The sequence below is a fragment of the Macrosteles quadrilineatus genome, unplaced genomic scaffold, assembly GCF_028750875.1.
Source record: "Macrosteles quadrilineatus isolate MER2022 unplaced genomic scaffold, UCM_ALF_1.0 Scaffold_1__1_contigs__length_201487025, whole genome shotgun sequence".
Lineage (NCBI taxonomy): Eukaryota > Metazoa > Arthropoda > Insecta > Hemiptera > Cicadellidae > Macrosteles > Macrosteles quadrilineatus.
The window spans coordinates 55853224-55865315 of NW_026542594.1; the positions used below are offsets into that span (position 1 = coordinate 55853224).

General features: G+C 37.9%; 1 protein-coding gene across 1 annotated transcript in view; it reads right to left on the reverse strand.

The window, feature by feature from the left end:
• Window positions 1–1370: 1370 nt before the first annotated feature.
• The window catches only part of LOC128983141 (molybdopterin synthase catalytic subunit-like), a 73196-nt gene continuing 62474 nt past the window's right edge, over window positions 1371–12092 (reverse strand). Inside the window, exon 4 of the mRNA XM_054402314.1 lies at window positions 1371–1820. Within this exon, the coding sequence (XP_054258289.1) occupies window positions 1616–1820 (205 nt within the window). The 3' untranslated portion in view covers window positions 1371–1615. The remainder of the gene's footprint in view (window positions 1821–12092) is intronic.

Genomic DNA, 12092 nt, shown 5'->3' on the forward strand with positions numbered 1-12092 from the left:
ATCAATAATATCCAATATGGCGGATCCAAGATGGGGGCCGAAACCAGCTAGGCCAAAAACTTTCAGACAAAACAACCGGTAGTACACGATTCTACATGTCATTACCTATCTATCGCCACCAATCATATAACTGCTTCATTCAAAATACCACGTACTTACAAATACCCCAATACAATACAATACGGATATTTACAAATGCCCCTATACTATATATAATAACAATAATTAACATGGTAATCAAAATATTTTTAAATTAATCCATACTGCTGTATATAGAATGGAAGGATTAAATAGAGTATGTTGTGGTGAACTTGAGGTATAGTTCGGCCGCTTAGAAAACGACCTGCGCGCTAATGCTAAACCAATGCTGGAGGAGGTCGCTTTCTAAGCGGCCGAACTATAGCTGTCAAACTAATATCATGAAATATGTAAACAGTAAAACTAATACAATTTATGGAAACATAAAATTAAAATACTTAAATAACCTTTTACAGTATCAAGGATCAGAGTCAGATAATAAGTTGTACCGGTACAACACGACGTAAATATAAAGCTTAAAATGTTGCCAAATCTTTTGTGTAGTTAAATAAATAATGGATAAAAGTAAAAATCAAGCATAATTCCAAGGTCAATGTGGTTTGATCCTGAGAATAATCAAAATACGTTTCCTACAGTTAAGTGACATAGAGGCCTTCCTTGCACTGATTATTAGCAGTTGCTAATTGCTGCAACTACTTTCTTTTGCTGCACACTAGTATTCCAACCAAACAACACAAAACAGCGTGCTTTTATTAGGCATGTAATACGTGTACGCTTGAAAATAAGTAGGCAACACTTAAAGATTTTACGGCTACGATCAGCTGGTGCAGCGTTTCCCATTTCGTTCAATGTTTGGATTCAATCTACTAACACTAAAACATGTTGTACAGTGTTTGAAAGACTAATTATTTATATGCTTTATAGAATCTGTAGGGAAAATATAATGTGTAACGTGAGTGCAAACTGCCTTTGCTGCACTCGAGAAACTTTCCACACTCGCCTACGGCTTGTGCGTAAACATTTCTCTTGTGTGCAGCAAAGTGCCACTTCGCCCACTAGTTACACAAAAATAACTATTTTTAATGGTTCAAAACTGGGCCCAGCTGTCCATGATTATTGGGTTTTTCACAAATCCACCTGGCTGAGTAAAGAACCAGCTGATCTTAGTCAGTAAGAAAGCTGCCATCTCATTAGTTTAACACTAATCCTTGCATTAATATACACACCATAAAAACCTAATCTAATTAGGTATTCAAAATTTGAGAATGTACCTACTTTTAAAGACCAGATGACAGCTTAAAGCTTTAATCATTTTTTTCCAAAAAGTAGGCTACTTTTTTATTTTTTTATTGAACGTATGTAAAAATATATAATTCTATTTTGACAATGACCCACATTTTAGGGACACAACACATTATTTTTACACACTTTTACAAGCATTCTGGTAAAAGCATATCAGATATGCTTGCATATCAGATATGCTTACCGAATCCATGAACTTGCATTAAAAAAGCACACTAACTAAAAGAAAATATGGACTATTATCAATAACATAAAATAGAAACCATTTGTAATGTCAGGAAGTAGAGGAGCTCCAGGGACATTCCTTGTTCTCTTTCCATGAAGGTTCTACACCTCCCTCATACTCCTCCTTCTTCCAGACAGGAACTGAAGCCTTGAGTGTCTCTATAGCGAACTGCACAGCTTGTAGACTGGCCTGACGATGAGGTGAAGACACGGCTATCACTACACTTGCCTCCATCACAGGACAGTCCCCCAGTCTGGCCAAAACATACAAATAGATATGAATCTAGTGTCTCTATAGCAAACTGCACAGCTTGTAGACTGGCCTGATGATGAGGTGAAGACACGGCTATCACTACACTTGCCTCCATCACAGGACAGTCCCCAAGTCTGGCCAAAACATACAAATAGATATAAATCTAGTGTCTCTATAGCAAACTGCACAGCTTGTAGACTGGCCTGATGATGAGGTGAAGACACGGCTATCACTACACTTGCCTCCATCACAGGACAGTCCCCAAGTCTGGCCAAAACATACAAATAGATATAAATCTAGTGTATCTATAGCAAACTGCACAGCTTGTAGACTGGCCTGACGATGAGGTGAAGACACGGCTATCACTACACTTGCCTCCATCACAGGAAAGTCCCCCAGTCTGGCCAAAACATACAAATAGATATAAAACTAGTGTCTCTATAGCAAACTGCACAGCTTGTGGACTGGCCTGATGATGAGGTGAAGACACGGCTATCACTACACTTGCCTCCATCACAAGACAGTCCCCCAGTCTGGCCAAAACATACAAATAGATATAAAACTAGTGTCTCTATAGCAAACTGCACAGCTTGTAGACTGGCCTGCAATGAGGTGAAGACACGGCTATCACTACACTTGCCTCCATCACAGGACAGTCCTCAAGTCTGGCCAAAACATACAAATAGATATAAATCTAGTGTCTCTATAGCAAACTGCACAGCTTGTAGACTGGCATGACGATGAGGTGAAGACACGGCTATCACTACACTTGCCTCCATCACAGGACAGTCCCCCAGTCTGGCAAAAACATACAAATAGATATAAAACTAGTGTCTCTATAGCAAACTGCACAGCTTGTAGACTGGCCTGACGATGAGGTGAAGACACGGCTATCACTACACTTGCCTCCATCACAGGACAGTCCCCCAGTCTGGCCAAAACATACAAATAGATATAAATCTAGTGTCTCTATAGCAAACTGCACAGCTTGTAGACTGGCCTGACGATGAGGTGAAGACACGGCTATCACTACACTTGCCTCCATCACAGGACAGTCCCCCAGTCTGGCCAAAACATACAAATAGATATAAATCTAGTGTCTCTATAGCAAACTGCACAGCTTGTAGACTGGCATGACGATGAGGTGAAGACACGGCTATCACTACACTTGCCTCCATCACAGGACAGTCCTCAAGTCTGGCCAAAACATACAAATAGATATAAATCTAGTGTCTCTATAGCAAACTGCACAGCTTGTAGACTGGCCTGACGATGAGGTGAAGACACGGCTATCATTACACTTGCCTCCATCACAGGACAGTCCTCAAGTCTGGCCAAAACATACAAATAGATATAAATCTAGTGTCTCTATAGCAAACTGCACAGCTTGTAGACTGGCCTGCAATGAGGTGAAGACACGGCTATCACTACACTTGCCTCCATCACAGGAAAGTCCTCAAGTCTGGCCAAAACATACAAATAGATATAAATCTAGTGTCTCTATAGCAAACTGCACAGCTTGTAGACTGGCCTGACGATGAGGTGAAGACACGGCTATCACTACACTTGCCTCCATCACAGGACAGTCCCCCAGTCTGGCCAAAACATACAAATAGATATAAATCTAGTGTCTCTATAGCAAACTGCACAGCTTGTAGACTGGCATGACGATGAGGTGAAGACACGGCTATCACTACACTTGCCTCCATCACAGGACAGTCCTCAAGTCTGGCCAAAACATACAAATAGATATAAATCTAGTGTCTCTATAGCAAACTGCACATCTTGTAGACTTGTAGAAGATGTGAAGACACGGCAATCACTAGGCCTACACTTGCCTCCATCACAGGACAGTCCTCAAGTCTGGCCAAAACATACAAATAGATATAAATCTAGTGTATCTATAGCAAACTGCACATCTTGTAGACTTGTAGAAGATGTGAGGACACGGCAATCACTAGGCCTACACTTGCCTCCATCACAGGACAGTCCTCAAGTCTGGCCAAAACATACAAATAGATATAAATCTAGTGTCTCTATAGCAAACTGCACATCTTGTAGACTTGTAGAAGATGTGAAGACACGGCAATCACTAGGCCTACACTTGCCTCCATCACAGGACAGTCCTCAAGTCTGGCCAAAACATACAAATAGATATAAATCTAGTGTCTCTATAGCAAACTGCACATCTTGTAGACTTGTAGAAGATGTGAAGACACGGCAATCACTAGGCCTACACTTGCCTCCATCACAGGACAGTCCTCAAGTCTGGCCAAAACATACAAATAGATATAAATCTAGTGTCTCTATAGCAAACTGCACATCTTGTAGACTGGCCTGACGATGAGGTGAAGACACGGCTATCACTACACTTGCCTCCATCACAGGACAGTCCTCAAGTCTGGCCAAAACATACAAATAGATATAAATCTAGTGTCTCTATAGCAAACTGCACATCTTGTAGACTTGTAGAAGATGTGAAGACACGGCAATCACTAGGCCTACACTTGCCTCCATCACAGGACAGTCCTCAAGTCTGGCCAAAACATACAAATAGATATAAATCTAGTGTCTCTATAGCAAACTGCACAGCTTGTAGACTGGCCTGCAATGAGGTGAAGACACGGCTATCACTACACTTGCCTCCATCACAGGAAAGTCCTCAAGTCTGGCCAAAACATACAAATAGATATAAATCTAGTGTCTCTATAGCAAACTGCACAGCTTGTAGACTGGCCTGACGATGAGGTGAAGACACGGCTATCACTACACTTGCCTCCATCACAGGACAGTCCCCCAGTCTGGCCAAAACATACAAATAGATATAAATCTAGTGTCTCTATAGCAAACTGCACAGCTTGTAGACTGGCATGACGATGAGGTGAAGACACGGCTATCACTACACTTGCCTCCATCACAGGACAGTCCTCAAGTCTGGCCAAAACATACAAATAGATATAAATCTAGTGTCTCTATAGCAAACTGCACATCTTGTAGACTTGTAGAAGATGTGAAGACACGGCAATCACTAGGCCTACACTTGCCTCCATCACAGGACAGTACCCTTTTCAAGGTTTTCATGGCTGGTGGAAACCCTGTTTTATGGGACCTCAAAACATGTAGTACCGAGGCCTACCTACTATATATTTTCATATAGTGGAATTAATTTACATTCATTTTACATAGTTGGTTTTAGGATTTTATGTATGTGTTTGCAAAATAATATGTAGGCTATGTTTGAAAAGAAAAAAATATTTTCTACAAAAAATATAAAAATTTATAAGTTATAAAAATTAATAGTACGTAATTCTTATTTTCCATGAACATCTCTTACTTTATTTGGTTTCCAATTTTATTGCCTTCACAAAACTTGTACTTTTCTTAGATTTCTTATTCTCGAGAAAAAAATTTATTTGGTTTTTGTGTGAAACTTGTAGCGCAAAATCATAGAACTTGCCATTTTTTCAATTTCGGTCACAAAAAAAAAATAGTAATTGATTATTTTAAATTTGTATGAAGGGAAATAAATTACAAACATTTTGCATAACTTGAACTTTACATTAAAAAATTGTGGTTCATGCGGCAGAGTTTTTCTTTCAAATTTTAAAAATTCAAAAAACTAAGAAATATTTTGTTCTACCTTATTTTAATAAATATTGTTCAAAATATTTATTCTGTTGCCATTTTCAAATGCTTCATTACATTTTATGCGGCCAGGGAATTTTATATTATTGGTCCTCCCGAAAATCTGTAAAAATCTACAGTTAACACGTTGAGTGCCACATGGGTCTAATTGGGCCGGCATAGATAGGTATAGATAGGCATAGATAGGGCCACATGTAGGGCGGAGCAACATGCCGAACTGATCGGGTTGGTGCCCAGGGTTGTGCAGTGTTTCACCAAATCGCCGATGGAGGTCAGTGGTGGACTACTAGCGGCAATCTGACAAACTATATCGACAAAGTACATCCTATACCTCATAGATGGTGTTACTGCCTCATTCTGATGCTCTCCCAGACTTCTGCATGTAGTTGTAAACAGGAGTGTCATGGTGCCGGAACGCTGTTCCGGCACTAGTTTTGGACGAAAGTGGAAATTTCATAAAAACTGTTATAACAAAATTAATTATAAAAAAAATATGTGGGTATCCGTTCAAACAAAACAATGTGGTACAAAAAAGAGCTAAAAATAATTTTAGTATGTAATAAAAATGTATACTTTGTGGTTGGCTGACCAGGATTTGCTTTTTAAATAATATAATATATAAGACTTAACGTCTTGAAGCAATCCAGTTTTTGTACTCAGTGTACAGATGTTTCGGCTTCATAAAGCCATCTTCAGCACATTCTTCTAGAGGTCAATTCATTATAAATATGCGAACATTCTAGTTCTTGTCAACTTTTTACAACACATTTTACACAACACGACATTGTTGTAAAAAGTTGACAAGAACCAGAATGTTCGCATATTTATAATGAATTGACTTCTAGAAGAATGTGCTGAAGATGGCTTTATGAAGCCGAAACAGCTGTACACTGAGTACAAAAACTGGATTGCTTCAAGACGGTAAGTCTTATATATTATATTATAAAAATGTAGTTACTGTAGGCCTAAGAATGAATACAACATAATTAATGTTGCCAAAATCTGGCAAACTACGCCACTTCGACATGAGTAACAGAAGCTCATACCCCGCATTTTAGCGGAAGCTGAACGATGGATCAGCTTAATGAATAAAAATCATAAGGAACTGATCTACGATCGAGATTGTTGGCAAAACATGTGTCAAATCTCATGTTAACACCATGGACCACCTATTAATGGAATTTTGAACTCTACGTAAAGACATGGTTAAGACTGTGGCTATACCATGCCTTTACCTCAGTTCTGGGCCAGATCATAGATCTCTATATAATACAACGATGCACCGTTCCGCCACTGCAAAAATTACCATGACACCACTGGTTGTAAACTTACCCTAAAAATACCAACCCACTCGGGTCTGCGTGGTTTCACTTCATGTTACACCGTTATCATACTTGGGAATAATGAATAGAAATTCTATCGAATAGCACTATTCATTAGTTTTTTTGGCTAACTTCTATTTTATTCGTTTGTTTTTAAATTAACTAACTAATAACTTCTATCAGTTACTTTTTACGGGACTAACTAATAACTTCTAACTAGTTAGAATTTTCAACTAACTTTCCCAATTATGCGGAAGCATCTCAAATACTGGTTATTTATTTCACGTGATCAGTGAGGGTTGCGTGCGGCCGTGAGAGGTCAGTGCCCTTGTAGACAAACAACGCGGGGGGTGGGGAAAGAGAAAGTCAAAGTCCAGTTGCTTTGGAATGCAGTGGGCCTGTGGAAGGGTAGTGACGGCCATTATCAACACCCCAAGCACTGATGGGTGGGAAGGGGAAATGTTTGTTTGGTGATTGATATATCATCTCAAGTGTCAAAACATTGTCTTTAGTTGATGTTCATTATCTGACAAGTTTTATGTCATTTGTTTATGTTGTAGTAATGTAAAATGTGACAATGTTTGATTAAAACACAAGTACCAGGGGACCGATCTTGCTCGAGGTGTTTGATTTGTTCAAGAGGTAAAAAATAGAGCTTATAAGCCTACAAATATTTTCAGTCTTACTACGATTAATTAAGTAGTAAAGTCAATTCGTTTTTGTTAGACATCCACTTATCCTCAATTTAGTCTACAAAACTTTTTAATTTGGACGATCAATCTATAAAATGTCCACAGTAAGCTTCAATCAATATAAAACTCATGATACATAACATCTGTTATCTGACGACCATTATTGCATTAAGTCACTAGGATCGTGGAACGTTGCAACTATAATTATGGGATGGTGTAATAACGCATCAATTCGTGCGGTGCATCGTCGAAAAATACAAATCTCCTTGGCCTTTCCTTTAGATTTTTAGTTCAATGTCAGTGTATATTGTTTTGCAGTAAAACACTTAATGTTTTTGAACAGTTGTAATTATCCCTTTGGTTAGTAAGGCATCATACAATGCAAATGTATTATACAAGCAATTTTCAATAGCATTGAAATTGGAGGAAATCGTAGGAGCCATTTTTAAAATCATATCTTGCGCAATCTTTACTCATATTATAGTATATATTAGTAACCAAGATGTGACATTAAAAAATACTTTAAAACAACTGCCCAACGAACAACTAATTTCTACTAAAACTAACTTTATTTTCTATCAGTTAGTTTTTCAACTAACTAATAACTTCTATCAAATACTTTTTAAACTAACTAACTTATAACTTCTATCAGTTACTTTTTACGGGACTAACTTATAACTTCTAACTAGTTAGAATTTTTGACTAACTTTCCCAACTATATACTTTTGATTAGAAATACAACTTGAAATGGACTACAAATACATAAAAAAAACTATATTATTAATTTATCAAAGCAACATTTCTATTTTGTTATTTTACCTCAAACATCACTGTCGTAATATTTTTTAAACATCAACTCCAAACTAATCAGTCAAATGATACTCTCAATAATTTTTTGTTGCTACTTAAAGCACGGGTCACACTAGGCTGGCATCAGCGGCGAATTGAAAGAAGCCGCTACTGTCAGCTTAATGTGACCACAAAATTCGCAGCTGGCACCGCCAGCCAGCGAGTATTTGTCAGCGGCTGGCAAAATCGGACATTTTCAACTTTTGGTAGCAAGGCAGCGGCCACTAGAGGTCAAGTGACCACTCGCACTTGCTGACGCCAGCAAGCAGCGTAGTCTGACCACCTCTAGAAGCGTTCCAGCGGCGACCAAAGATAATTTTCAACTAGATTTTACCATTGACGTATATTCATTATACACCTACGATTACAATAGGTATATATTCAATGGTTTTACACAAAAGCAACTGTCTCAATTTTTCTATTAGAGGTCTAACTAACTTAATTCTAGTAATTCCTGGAATGTATGATGTGACATTCGTAAACAATTTTTTTATGTTTCTGATTCATAATTTAATTTTAGCAACCGGCTTGAATAATCTCCCAACTGTTCTTTTTTTGTATCCAAGGTCTGGTCCACTAAACGCCTCTTCTTGTGGTTAAGCATATTTTAATAAAATTATTTCTCTTTCACAAAAATCCTCTAAATTATATTAATTGCTGGTTTATGAGGACAAAATGGCGACAAGAACTGAGTTTTAAACTAGGCTATTAAAAGTAGTAATTTGTAGCGTAGAAATTACTGAGCTTAGGTTGTCGAGGAAGCAGTTAATTGATTTTTTAAATTTATTCCAAAACTATACTATGCGTGCTTGTGGGACGTTTCTTTAAAGAAGAAGGAACGTCAAATAAGCAGCTTACAGTGAGTTGTTACAAAACCTCACAGCTTCTCCTTCTCAACATCGTCAATATCACGATCACCAGTGGCTGACAAGCAGCCTAGTGTGACCCGTGCAAAAGCCGCTGCTTGGTAATGCTGGTGCCAGCTGCTGATCACCAGCGGCTGGCGAGCAGCCTAGTGTGACTCGTGCTTAAGAGGGTTCCACTCGCCGCTGTTTACCACGTAAACATGGTCCTACAAAAAAGAACCTCGTGACATTATTAAAGTGTTTATCAAGTTGAAAAAACTGTAAAATATTCACAAAGATACAAACTATGAACTGGATGAACTGAAACTTCGTAATTGGTTCTTTAACACGTTCGCTACTGCAATAGTACGAAATTTTCCATTCACATGGACCAGCGACGCACATATGCAACGGCCGGTTTCAACCCATAGACTGCCGTCGCATATATGCGACGGCTAGTCACATTAAAATAGACTGCCGACGCATATTTGCGTCGGGGTTCTAATGTTATTAAAATGCTTAAATCTTTGTAGTGGTCTATTTGAAGGCACTGAATTCCCTGCAGTGGTCTACAGAGATGTCTGACGCAGAACTGCGTTGCTTGGTCTGTGGATATGATGATTGGTGACGTCATATAATAGTTGGAAAAACTGGTCTTTACTTTTCTGCATCACTGTATATATGTATGCAGTATTTATGCTGCATTGTCCTATGTAGCTTTTATATTTGTTCAGTTATAAACTGTTCTTGAATAATCTGTTTATTTTTTTACTTACTTTCACCTTAAAACACAAAAAAATGAACTGTCGCATATATGCGACGTTTAGTCTATTTCAAGAAAACTATAATAATTTTCACTATTGTCTTCGCTGTAGACCGGGCGTCGCAAATATGCGACATTACAAAAGGTTTTAAAAAATACAAAAAAACAAGAATAATTTATTTACAAACACGATTGTAGCGTATTACAATGTAAATGATCACTGTTTTACAGGTTTTTGCCCGTGGTCTGTGTGTACTGTTATCCAAGTGACAGCCGGTCTATGTGTAAGATTCAAATGTATACCTCGGTCTGTGGCAATGACCACGGCGTCGCATATATGCGACGCTCAGTAGCGAACGTGTTAAGTTTTATAAAATCATTTTGAAAATCCGAAAGTTAGTCTTTTTCACATGTGATTTTAGCTTTTAAATAATAGTTAAACATTAATTTATCCCCATCCATTGCAAGCTCAGATATGTTAAGAGCACAAAAATCCCACAATCATTGGAAACAAATTAGTTTTAGAGTGTTGAGAGCTTGTACCGTAGAGGCATGTTTAGAAACATTAGCATGTTTAGCCGCCATCTTGAATTGACTGGGTAGAACCAAGGCCCCACTAGAAAAAACAGGCCATGCTGCAGCGCGGGTAGCGCAACACTACGTCACAGTGGTGGATAGTTGTACTAAACTCTTACCATTAAAATATTACAAACAGCCAGCTTGTTTATTTACCTAAAACATATGGGAATGGTGATGGCAATGAATTTATCAATGAAATCTATCCACTAGTGTGACGTCATGGATCCTGCAGCATGGCCTGCTTTTTCTAGTGGGGCCTTGGTAGAACCCTCTTAAAAAATGGCGATGTAAAATGTAAATACAAAAACGTGTAAAAATGAAATGGTAATAGGCTACATGTTTTTTTTTTTATCAGTCTGCTATTGAAAAAATATAAGATACAAAAGAGTAAAACATTTAGGTAAAAAGAACTCAAAAAGAATTTACATTTTATTTCTTCTGTCTATCTCACTTCCATTTAGTTAACTCAGTGACATGACAACTAACTATAAACTCACTGATACACAACGTACACACCTTGGGTGACTAGAACTAACTATAAATGAATGTGAATGTCACTTGGTAAGGGTGGGTGAGCGTCAAAATTGTTGAATCAAAAAACTTTTAATTTCCAATGGCACCGATCACCTACATTCTCAACTTAAAATTGGTCTGTGGTCAACTCCTCAATGATGCTGATGAGAAAGTCTCTATGATTTTTCTGTGGTTCTTTATCTGTATTCACTTTGTACAAGATAAATGCATTGTGCAACGCCATATCGATGAAATATGGTACATGGTTTTATCTTATCCTTTACATCCACACCTCCCATATAAGCATTGTAGTTTGCTATGAGAACTGGTTTTATTGCTTCTCTTCCTCCTTTACTTCGCACTTGTTTATCTTCTGCATGACAGGCGGTCGTCAGACAGTAAACAGGATTCCGCTTCTTTTTTTCTTTTAGCCTACAAGAAGGCCATTTTCCTTCCTAAAATAAACCGTTCCACCAACTCCAAGATTTCTCTTTAGTAGACTTTTTGACAAAACTTTTGAGCTCTTCCTCACTGTGCCTGTAAGGTAAGTTTTTTCTTTTAGCTGGGCTTCAGCGAGAGGAATCTTGGTATACCAATTGTATGTGAACAAGTGATAAACCTTTCCCAGTAAATTACATTTAGTCAATAAATCAAAAACTACTTTTTGGGCCAAAGGTTCATCTCCATCTGAAAGTAAATCTTTTCCACTATACAGTTCAGAATGGAGCACATAATAGGTCTCACTGTCACACTTTTTTTTTAGAATTTTTTGATACCAAAACGGTTGTGCCTTTATTTGGTATGTATTGAATACAACAATTCTTAATTCCCACCATACTCTCATCTATACAAATAGGTTGTTTGGAACAAAAAATGGTTTGAATTTAGAATTAATTTCATCAATAAAGGGCCGAATTTTGTGGCATGCATCATATCCTTGTTGACCGTGAGGAATCGCAGGCTCGCAGTTACAATGGAGCATGGAACTGATCGACTGCAGTCTTTTTAATCCCAGTATGATTTAATAGTTTAAGTTTAATAGTTGGAGTTAATTCCTAGGTCTTC